An 11194-nucleotide genomic window follows, 5' to 3' on the forward strand; every position below is an offset into this window, starting at 1 on the left:
CCCAGGAGGGAGGAAACAGAGCCAGCTGCAGCCAGCTGCTGGGAAGCCTGTGGGGGAAGCTTCCCTGTGAACTCTCACACGCTGTCCTGCAGCCCAGCACTCCTCGAGACCTAGCTTCCGAAATTGCACTTGGCCTGTGCCTGGAACCCACCCCATGTTAACAGAGGAAATCTAGACACCCATTCTCTGGACTACTGGACACAAGACTTAACAGGTCTCAGAGACGTAGAGGGAGGAGAGGATGGTGTCATTCCTCACTTGCCTAAAGGGTCTTCTGGAATGGGCCTTACTCCTCACCCCTGCCCCTCGACTGAAGACTCAGAAAACACACAGGCGCCAGAGTTCGAGGCAAGGCCTGTTTAATTCGAGGGCGCGCGTGCGCTATGGCTTATGAGGCAGACTGCGGTGCCAGTGAGTGAGTCTGGGGAGTTGAGAGCACTGAAGAGAGGCCAAGGGTAGGAACCTGGTAGGCATAAGGCAGGGGCCAGGCCCAGGTGCCTAGGATCATACCCGGGAATGGCTTGCCCAGGCCCACATTCCAGGTCCTGGAGTTGCACAGCAGGATAAGCGGCTTGTCCGGAGGCTGCCCTCTTAAGAGTCATGGAACACCCATCCTCTGGCCCCTCAGAGAGCCTAGGCTCTGCATTCCAGAACCCAGCATGTGGGAGGCAGCACAGGGGTAGCTAGGCAGAGAAGAGAGGCCTGGTCCAGGGACCATCCCATATGAGGGATGGGACAGAGGGACAGCTCCTCCAGGCACAGCTGGGCCTGAGGTCCCCTGACTGTCTGTTCCCTGGTCTCTTCTCAGGGTGGCGCTGCTGACAGGGCGGGTAAGAAGGGGTTTGCAGAGAAAGGTTCTGTTTTATTGCAAGTATTAGGAGTGAGTCCCAAGGGGTTGGGGGAGGGGGCTCCACTATTAACTACAAACATATGTGGAGCTGGAGAACTTTTAGGAAAAAAAAAAAAGCGAAAACATGAATTCCTTTCAGTCAGCAGGCCCAAGGCAGAACGGCTAAGGCCCTTGGCAGACCACCACGCATACTCCCTCTCTCACTCTTTTCTGTCTCTGTGTCTGTCTTGGCTGGCTGTGCCTATCTTTCTTTCTCTCTCTCTCTCTCTCTCTCTCTCTCTCTCTCTCTCTCTCTCCCTCTTTCTCTCTTTCTCTCTCTCGGTTTCTCTCTTCTCTGATCTTGCTATGACAGCCGCAGCACCCAGTGGACAAGACAAGGGTTCATGGGGTCGTGGGTTGGTTTCTGGGTGGTGTAATACCACCTTCCAGTCTGCTGAGGCTTGGGGAGCTCTGGAGAGGCCCAAGGTCCGTGCAGGAAGAGACCGTGGGACCCCTGGACAGGCAGAGAGGGGCTCAGAAGTTGCTGAAGATCTCTCGCTTCCGGTTCCAGTCCATCTGTGGTGCTCTCTTATTGACCCGAGTAGCTCGAGCCTTCTCCTTGGCCTCGGCTGCTGTGGGGCTCAGGTGGAGACCACTTTCCTGGAAGGGGTCTCTCTTCCAAGCACTGCCATCCTGGGGGCAGGCAAGGTACAAACAGTGAGCCTTACCCGTGGCAGCCACTTTCCCAAGGAACTAACACCAGTGGCCACCTCAGGGCCCGGACCACTAGCCCAAGAGGCTTCTTGGAAGTGGTAGCCCACCATCTTGGTAGGTATCTCCACAGAGACCCAATCTGAAGGCCTCCGAAGCCCCATGTGTGAGCAGAGTTACCTCATTGTCCTTCTCTGAGCCTGGCAGGTCGCTTCGGGAAGAGCACACGGAGCCACCATTGAGCTAGGAAACCAAGGGCAGGTTGTGGTTTCAGCATCCCCATCCTGGTGCACCCAGATCTTCACACGCGCACACACACACACACACAAAGCTGCAGCCAGTCCTTGTTCAGCAGTGAGCACACTTCTGTCACTGCCCGGGCTAGGGCACAGCTGGCACCTAACAGCCAAGTCCAACCTGAGCAGTCATGACATGGGAGAGCAGCTGTGGCCATGGGAGTCAGCTATGCGAATTCACCTGTTGTCAAACCAGGACTAGTACCCCAAGAAGGTAAAGATCACTCAGTAGTCATGTAGGAACAAGGCACGGAAAGACGGCCAGGTATCTGCCCACATTGTGCGTCTGAGCTGCTGCCAACCCCTATACAGACTCCACAGTGGCTGGGGTTTTTTTGGTTTTTGGTTTTTGGTTTTTTTGTTTTGTTTTGTTTTGTTTTTGAGACAGGGTTTCTCTGTGCAGTTCTGACTGCCTTAGAACTCACTCCGTAGACCAAGCTGGCCTTGAACTCACAGATCTGCCTGCTTTGGTTCCCAAGTGCCAGGATTAATGCCTGGCTAGCATGGGTGTGTATTTTTGAGGTAACCAAGCCAGATAGGTTTCACAACTGTGCAGAGATCTCCAGGAGAGGCAGCCTCTACCATGTCTAGGGACACGGGTAGAGGTATACCGATGGTCCCCTTGGGCACACCCTCTCACCTGGGCAAGGCTGGTCCCGTTCGTGACTGGTGATGGCAGTGGACCTGTGGGGACAGCAAGTTAGCGGCTGCACTGACTGACCCTACCCTCTGCCCCGAAGGCAGCATCCTACCTTCCACGTGATCCTCGGTGGGTACGACCCGCAACCGTTTGAAGTGTTCATCAGTCTCGGGGTCTACAACCAGCAACCGGGCCTCATCCTCCTGTGCCTTGATTCTGGCAACAACTTCGGCATGGCGCAGCCCCTCCACATTCTGCCCATTCACCTGCCGCCACCCACACAGGGTCAGAAAGGCCTGAGGGGCCCAGTCGGCCCAATGCCACCCAGCCAGGTGTGCCATCAAATATTCATCGAAGCCACCAGCAGCCAAAGCAGCTAGAAGAGTGCCAGCTCAAGTTCCCTGTGTCTTCCCTCCTCCTGCAGGGACCCAGGGCCATACATGGACACTCAGGGACATACAGATACAAACACAGGGACTCAGGGTACCTCAATGAGCCGGTCTTGGGCCCGGAGGCCAGAGAGAGAAGCAGGAGAGCCAGGGTCCACAGAGCGGATGTATTGGCCAGGCCGAGACTTGTCACTGTGCAGGTTGAATCCGTAGCCCTGGGGTCCCCTTCGTAAGTGGCAGAGCCGGGGACGCAGCTCTCTTGGGGGCCCATTGACATCCTGCAGAACCACAGAAAGTGACATCGGGCTCTATCCGCAGCCTCCCAACCCTCATGCTTTAAGGGACCAATCCCCAGATTTCATTGACAACGCTATGTGCCCTGTGACTGAGAGGTTTGGAGGAGTTACCTGTTACACAGCTTTAGCTGTGGGGTTAGGGACACAGCATGTCACCAAGCATGTAAACATCTAATGAGATAGCTGCTGGCAGGACCTATGGAAGAATCCATAGGGGGCACTGTGCACAGCTTGGGGATCTCGAAGGAACCAGAAGGGATAACTGCCCCATCCGAGGCTCAGGAAGCCTACCTTTAGGTTTTGCCTCCCCCTGTCTCCCTTCTGGCCCCCCTTCTCTAGAGCTAGTACCCTGGAGGCCTGAGCAGTCTCGTTTTCTCCTCATGGACTTCAAGAGGCTCCCTGGGTTACCGTGGCAGCTCTTTGCTTTAGAATTCCAGCACTAACTCCTGGAGTCACTGCCCCAACCCCATGGGCCCAGAAAGCACGGGCAGCCAAGTTAGCCTATGATGCTCCCTAACCCACAATATGGAAGGGCTCATGGTACCCACAGGGAATCCCCCGCCACTGCCCCAGGCTGCCCTTCTTTACCTCTGGCATCCTGCAGTAGGTCTCTGGGCCAGGAGGCTACGCAGGAAGGGGCCAGCCTGCTGACCTCCCACCCCAGCCAGGGGCCACGCCAGAGATGCTGCCTCTGAATGGTCAGCAGCTGCCGGTGCCTAGTTACACAGGGCCAGCGGCTGGGGTGGGCAGGCAGGTGGCAGCTCAGGTTTCTGGGTGTGAGTGCAGGTGACAATGTAGTAGCAGGGGGCATTGCCTCCCTTCCACTACTACTCTGCCCCCTCATGGCTGATGCTGAGGGACTCTGGAGAGGAAAGGCTGCTTCCGGTCTCAGGGCAGATCTCTAAGACTCAGGTAACTCCTTTCCCCCAAGCCTGAATACCTCTACACTCCTGCTGTCCACTACCACCACCCCTCTTTCGGTGTTTTGGAGAACCCAGGCTAGCCTCAAACTCCCAACTCAAAGTGATCTTTTGCTTCAGCTTCTGAGTGCTGGAATTATAGGCATAGACCACACGCTTAGCTCCAAAGCCTAAGTGTGGGTTGAGCCATGTCCACAGGCAGCAGCCAAATGCAGGAATAAGTACACTCTTCTATGCTGGACCACTCCTAGTTTTAGGGTTCTGGGATAGCCCTTTGTCCTGCCAGCACTCAGGACCCCTTCCTTGATCCCAAGGCCCAGCTAGATTCCTCTGGATTGTCCTGCTGAGATTAGGTGCATGGCCACCAACTGCACCTTTACACCAAAAATTACAGATTAACTGTCCCCTAGGGGCTCAGCTAGGCAATACTGCCTGAACTCAGGGTTGTAAGGCCTCAGAGATCCTCAAACCCCCACTGCATAGAACTCTCAAAGACAGAGCTGATGGTACAGGTTTGGGGACAAGGCCCTAAGAGCCCCTAATCATCAGCCTGGGACAGCCAGAGGCTAGGTCACAGAGGAGAGACTGGAGAAGTAGAGACAGAAACCAGTCCAAAACAGTACGAGGGAATGTGTGACCACTCCTGGCACAAAGTCATGTCCCAGCAGACAGGGTCACATCATGTGGCCATAGGGACAAGACATCCAGGCTTACGCTCATAAACAAGCAACACAGACACACACAGCCACCCACACATGCAAACTTAGATCCATGGCACTGGCCCTGTGACCTCTTCCCACGGCCTCTGCTGTAGCCTACAGGGCAGGGCTTCTTGGGGCTCCAAAACGGGAAGCAGGACTTGGCACGCTATTGTGGCCATGAAACTAGGGGCCATTCCTGAGAGGTGGTTGTTCTGGCCAATCCCCAGTCCCAATCCAAAACAGCCACTTCTCAGCACAGGCTAAAGGATTCCCCTTATTAACTTGCCTAAACCGTCTCTGGCCACAGGCAGAGTCCCAGTGCTGACAGGCCTAGCATAAGACCCTCAAGTACAAGGACTGCAAGACACCCCCCAAGTCCGTGGAATACAGGGGAGGCAGCTAAAGCAAGCAAGTGGGGGTAGGGTGTCCCAGCGAACAGCGGGAGGGGTGCATTGCTGGAATTCTTCCTCCCAGCCCTAGCCCTGAGCACACTTCCTGCCTTCTTCAGACAGGCCCTCCGGCTCCCACGGGCTCTGAGACACTTAGGCATAAAGCTAGGCAAGCCCCAGCACCCCCACTGAGCCTATAGCCAGACAAAGGCTGATATAGGGGTGCCATGAGAGTCAGGCTTTGCCCCCCCACCAGATAATGACTCACCAGCCCCAGCAGAGAAAGGCCCCCATTGTTTATAGGGGTCCATCTTGTAGGCATAAACATCCCCAAGTTCCCTGCTCTGCCCCGGAGATTGAGCTAAAGCTGGGGTCCTGACTGGCCTCACCCCCATCTGACCTGAACAAACCCCAGTTGAGAGTTCACAGGAGGGGCTCCTGAGGTGGAGGCAGGCAGCATGGTAATCCAGGAGCGAGCCATGAGACGTGGCTAGGGGTGGCTGGCAGGAGGTGGCCAGCCTGGAGTGGCAGAGCTCTTGGACCAGATGAGACTGTCACCCCACTTATCTACCTCCCACTGTGACCCAGGATCCCTGGGGATGGGTGGGGACGTAGTAGGGACTGACTCATTTTGGATAGCAGGGTGGTTACTGAGCCCCCTCCCCTGTCTGGCGTCCCCCCCACCCAGCTTGGTTTCCGTCCCAAGAAAGGAAGGAAGGAAGCTGCTGGAGGCCCTGCCCTGCTCCAGGACCCAGGGCAGTGGAGACGGGGAGTCAAGGGAGGGAACCTTGGCTGGAGAACAGAAGACGGTGGATGGGGGAGGGAAAAGAGAAAAGCGGGAACCAGGGGAGCCCCCAAAGCGGTCATGCTATCACTTTGCTGTACACCATCCTGTTCCATGACCACACCTGCAGAGTCGTGCCAGCCATAACTCAGTCCCCCAAGTCCTCCAGGAGGTGCACACATGGTAGGGCCAAAGGGGTGGAGAGGCAAGGGCCAACACTGCCTCCCTGTCCCTGGCACTGCTAGCTGCCGGGTCTCCGTTTGGGGGCTGTCCCTGTCCTCACTGTTAGAATCAGCTCACTGCAGCTGCAGCCACCCCCAGCCCTGAATGGCCTGGGGCTGAGTCACCACTGACTAGGCCTTCCCGCCCCCAAAGGGAGGGGCAGACCATATCAGCATTCTCCCTTGTCCCACCTCCCCTATCAGGAAAGCTGAGAACACAGGATCAGCGAGGATGAAAGGACCCTAGACTGGGGGGGGGGGGGCACCCAGTGGACATTCACCCTGCACAGAGCAGAGGTGTGCAGGCCTCACCAGTCTGCCAGCCACCAGTACCCCCAGCAGAGCTCAACTTCACAGAGGGTAACCCTCTGCAGTGCCTACACCCAGCCTGAGACAGGCTGTCAATGAACCTGGTTCGTACAGGTCTTACGAGGCTCCCCTTTCTCTTCCACGGTAAGAATGTCCCTTGGGTTCCTCTACCTCCTGAAGTCCTTGTCCCTAGGTTTGACCCATCTACAATGGGACAAGCCCATTGTACCCCCTTTTGTTCCTCTAAAAATATACCCAGAGGAAGCCCCCTCCTAGGGCTTCCTGCAACCCCTCCAAGCCTGAAATAGCAGTGACAGGGAAGGACCCACCCACAGCCAAGGGGCCTGGGCCACCCCATCTCCAGATAAGGCCCCAGGGTGGATTTTTCCACAGGAAGGTGAACTGGGCTGTTTGCTTCTAAATGAATGGACACACGCCTGAGGGTGGGGGGGCTTCTTCCTAAGGAGGAGAAAGGGGTGCTGGGGAAAAAGGGAGGCTCCTAGTCCCCATCCAGAGGAAGGTGGGCCTGGCACCATCTTCTTCCCACAAAATTCCTACTAAGACTCCTGATCTTAAACAGCCCAGCCAGAATGCAGAATCCACACTAGGCTTGCCACCTGCCTTCAGGTCTCCAAGGGAAAGAATTCAACGGATGCAAAGCACAGGCCTTGGCCCAGGTTGACCTAACTGGGGATGTCATCTCCTAACCTCCAGACAGGTCCCACAGGGACCAGCCCACGCCTAACCAGTAGGAGACACGTGGGTGAGATCAGAGGTAAATGTTAAGATCTGAAACACATCCAGAAATTTCAAACCTGACACTCCACCTGTGGTAAGCCAATGGTTCTCAAAGTTGGATGTGAGGAACCACTTGGCTCAAGTAGTAATTAGAAGACAAAAGAAACAGTAGTACCAGGTCCTCCCGAGAAGTAGAACAAATACCCTCAGGCCCTTCCTCCCTGCCTCAGGTTCTGCCTAGGTAGGCTTCCTAGAGGAAGGTGGAACAGACCCTCTCTTGTTTTTTTCTGGGTCTCCTATCCCAGAAGGATAAAGGTGAGAGGAGGGGCTACCCATCAGGGGCCCTGGGACCGCAGTACACAGGGTTCCAGCACCCTCGGGAAGTGGGAACAAGGACAGGAACTGGAACCCAGTTGAGCTGTACCTGTGTCCTCATAAGAAGCGTCCGCACGTGGGCCCTCCACTCCCTTTCCCTAGGAAGCCCCTGTGTTCTGGATCCCACACACTCCCGCCCACCCCCATCACTGAGCGGCTACAGCACTAATCCCTGATGTAGGATCTAATCCACCCAAGGGCTTCAGAGCACACGGATGGCTTAGACATGGATGCTTCAGACAGAGTCGTGGACAAAACCCAGGATGACAGATACCTAACACAGACATTCAGATCTTTAGAGCCACAGTAACTCCTCAGCCACTGGGACCTCCAGCAGAGGGAACAAAGGCCAAAAGAGTTGCTTCAGGTGGTCACCAATGGCACAGAGTGGCTACTGCAGTAGGGAAAGAGCCCTAAGAGGAAACGGAGGCTTATAGGAGTGACCAAAGGGAAGATTGTTATCAAGAGGCAGTCAGCGATGGTGGTTCTGGGAAAGACTCATTGTTCCCACAGACAAAAGCCCACCATACCTTCTGGCCTGTGTCCGAGCCAAGACTGCCTGAGCATGCCCAGTCCGGCTTTGGCTCCCAGGGGTTGTGGGCTGGCGGAAGCCCTCGATGGGCCATCTCCTCAGTGCAGGTCAGTTGCCGCCGGCAGAGTTCCTCATCTGTCTCCTTGTCCACCACAAGCAGCTGGGTCTGTCCCTCCACAGCCTTGATCCTCTGGACCACCTGGAATGGGTGTGAAGCAGGACCCGGTCAGCAGGCAACACCCTGGGCAACACATGGATAGGGCACCACTCCCGGCTAGGCCCAGGCTCATGGACAGAGGGCAGGGGTTGGCCTGCCAGGGGTGGGTAGCTGGACTGAGAGGCCTGCGGGCTCCACCCCCCACCCCCAGTTTCCAGCAGCTCCCTCCCTCGTCTCCCTGGAGCTAGGGCCCAGGCTGCAAGTACTTCAGGGTTCTCTTGTGGCCTTGTGTTCTCGGCAGGTGGGCTCCGGAGGAGCTGCTAGGAACAGCCAGATGGGAGAGTCAGAATCTGTTTAGTTGAGCTTCAGGATTTCAGTCTGGTCTGTGCATGGGTACGTGCTTAACTGTGTGTGTGCGTGAGTGTGTGTGTGTGTGTGTGTGTGTGTGTGTGTGTGTGTGTGCATGTGCATATGTGTATGCTTTGTGTGTATGTGTGCATATATGTGTGTGCTTTCTGTACGTGTGTGTGTGTGTCTATTTTAAAGTCTGGGGTTTTGGTCCAGGTGTAGGAGAGAGCAATGTCTTTGTTGACCCCAACTTCAATTTGCCTCCAACCAGGACCAGAAACCCATCCCTGCTGGACCTGCTTAGAGGTGAAGACCTAGGAATTCTAAGGTGCTCACACACGTCAGGTAAGCAGAACTCATCTCCAGCAGGTACCGAAGCAGAACAGATCTGCGTATCTGTCTGGATGGGTTGGATGGGTGCCTGTGAAGTGTGGGCCACCGTGGATCACGCAGGATGTTAGTATGTGTTCAAAGGGAAAAGTGCCCAGTGGACATCTGAAGGGCAGGAAGCATTAACAACCCCACCCCACAGCCTGGGAGTGAAGAGGCAGGATCTCCAGCGTGACTCCATGGAGTACATACCACCACAGATATGAAGGTCCTACCCAGCCAGGCCCATCTTTACCTGGCCCCTCAGTGATCGTCCAAGATGACCAAGAGAGCAGAAGGATCCCAGCACTAAGGAGCTAAGCCAGTCACCCACAATCTCTACATATCAGTAGAATGGGAGTCTTGGTTTTGCCTCCTATCTCCCTGAGCAGTAGAAGGATTCTACTGTGGCTCTATGTGAAAGTCTTTAGAGACTAGACTAGACAGCTGCATTCCAGCGACGGCTAGACGCAGGTAATACCAACTCTGCCAGCCTCTCCCTTGCTTTTAGGGCCAACCACTGGGCTTCACTCCCAAACTCTTCAGCACACAACCAAATCCAGTGGTCACAAGGCAGGTCGCCGGGAAGATAGAAGTTCAACTTTAGCCCAGCAAAGAGCCACTCTGCTTCCTCCAAGCCTCAGGACTGACCACTCACGTAGGTCTTGGACTTAGTGGTACTAGGGTTCCAGAATAAAAAAGGTGAAGGGAGACTGAACCCTAATCAAGGTTTTAACTGTGTCTACCCCTCGGTGGAATACGGACATCCCAGAGGTAGGATCTGCAGAGAGACTCCGCCACATCAGCCCTCCTCCTTCCAGCTGCCAGCAGGCAAGGGTTGCACAGTGACCTCTACAGGGCCAGGCAGCTCCCAGGAGGAGGCTTTTTCTGAGCCCAAGGAATAGGCTGCCACTAGAGCTGACTCCACCAGACCCAGACACACCAGCCATGAGAAGTACACTAGTATAACCAGGCAGGCAGGCACTCGTGAGCTCGCACAGGCGCGCGCACACACACACACACACACACACACACACACACGCACAGAGTCAGCACACATACCTGATGTGTCTACACAAACCTAAGCACACATTCCAGCACTGACACAAGTATGCTCTCAGCCACTCCTGGAACACTTGGGTAGTGTATTCATATGGATGACCCCAGGGAGACCCGCAAGCACACACACATAACTCACACACGAACAGAAATGCATCTATACCACAAGGCCACAAGGTGCCTTCACCACCTCCTCCCCCTCCATGGCACACGGAGGCCAAAACTAGCAGAAGCAGCCAGGGCCCTGGCCAGAGTAGCCGCAGTGCGGCCCCTCCCTACCAGGATGTCCTCCCTCCCCCGCTTGTGCAGGACTGAGCTTCCTCACCAGGAGGCCAGCTGGCGGGCCACGTCCCACACCTCAGTACCCGAACAGCAGGCCCCCATGGGACCCTTGACCGGTCCCACGATAGGGCACGCCGAAGGGTGGTCGAAGGCATCTTGGCCAGCGCAGTAGGGATGCGCCCCTAGGAGGGAACCGGGGGGCGGGGCGCAGCGCAGGGACCCACCTGGTGATGCGTCTCGCCCTCTACGTTGACGCCGTTGACCTCAACCAGGCGGTCCCCGGCGCGCAGCGCGGCCGCCTCGGCTGGGGAGCCTGGCTCCACGCGCCGGATGAACTGGCCACGGCGGCCTTTCTCGCCATGCAGGTGGAAGCCGTACCCTTGCTCGCCCCGCACCAGGCGACACAAGCGGGGCCGCAGCGACTCCGGCGCGGCCATGGCACCCGCTGCCCCCTGGCTGCCCGCGACTGGCCACGGCTCACACCACCCGCAGGCTGGAGCGCGGAGGCGGCAGAGGCGCGGGCGGGAGAGCAGGCAGCGGCCTCGGTGGCTCCTGCTCAGCTCGCGTCGCCTCGGGCTCCGACTTCGGCTCTGGCCCTGGCCCCTGCTCCTGCTGCAGCACCGCCCCCGCGCCCGCCCCTTCCCCGCCCTCCTGGCTGCCCCCGCCCTAGCCTAAGCCCCGCTAGCTAGGCCCCTGCCTGGGCGCCCAGAAACCCTAGGACTAAGGAGTGGGATTTCGCGGTCAGGCAACCCTCGAGTTCCTGGGAGTCCTATCTTATCCCATTTGGTCACCTTCCCTAGCGCCAGCACCTTTGGCTTCTGTTCCAGGAACCACTTTTTTTTTAGACAC

At 56.7% G+C, this 11194-nt stretch overlaps 1 protein-coding gene across 4 annotated transcripts; it reads right to left on the reverse strand.

The window, feature by feature from the left end:
* Positions 1–342: 342 nt before the first annotated feature.
* Positions 343–10857, reverse strand: Nherf2 (NHERF family PDZ scaffold protein 2). 4 transcript variants are annotated; one of them, NM_053811.3, is made up of 7 exons: positions 10570–10857; positions 8129–8329; positions 2964–3143; positions 2589–2742; positions 2477–2520; positions 1721–1783; positions 343–1522 (listed from the first exon to the last, which is right to left on the reverse strand). In NM_053811.3, exons 1-7 carry the CDS (start codon positions 10780–10782, stop codon positions 1364–1366), a joined length of 1014 nt encoding a protein of 337 aa, NP_446263.2. In that variant the 5' UTR covers positions 10783–10857; the 3' UTR covers positions 343–1363. The 4 variants fall into 4 exon arrangements, with proteins under 4 accessions (NP_446263.2, XP_038940971.1, XP_006245955.1 ...); XM_039085043.2 differs by lacking the exons at positions 8129–8329; positions 10570–10857 and adding an exon at positions 6080–6311; XM_006245893.5 differs by lacking the exons at positions 8129–8329; positions 10570–10857 and adding an exon at positions 5572–5827.
* Between the last annotated feature and the right edge of the window lie 337 nt (positions 10858–11194).

The sequence above is a fragment of the Rattus norvegicus genome, chromosome 10 (genome assembly GCF_036323735.1).
Source record: "Rattus norvegicus strain BN/NHsdMcwi chromosome 10, GRCr8, whole genome shotgun sequence".
NCBI classification, from domain to species: Eukaryota; Metazoa; Chordata; class Mammalia; order Rodentia; family Muridae; genus Rattus; species Rattus norvegicus.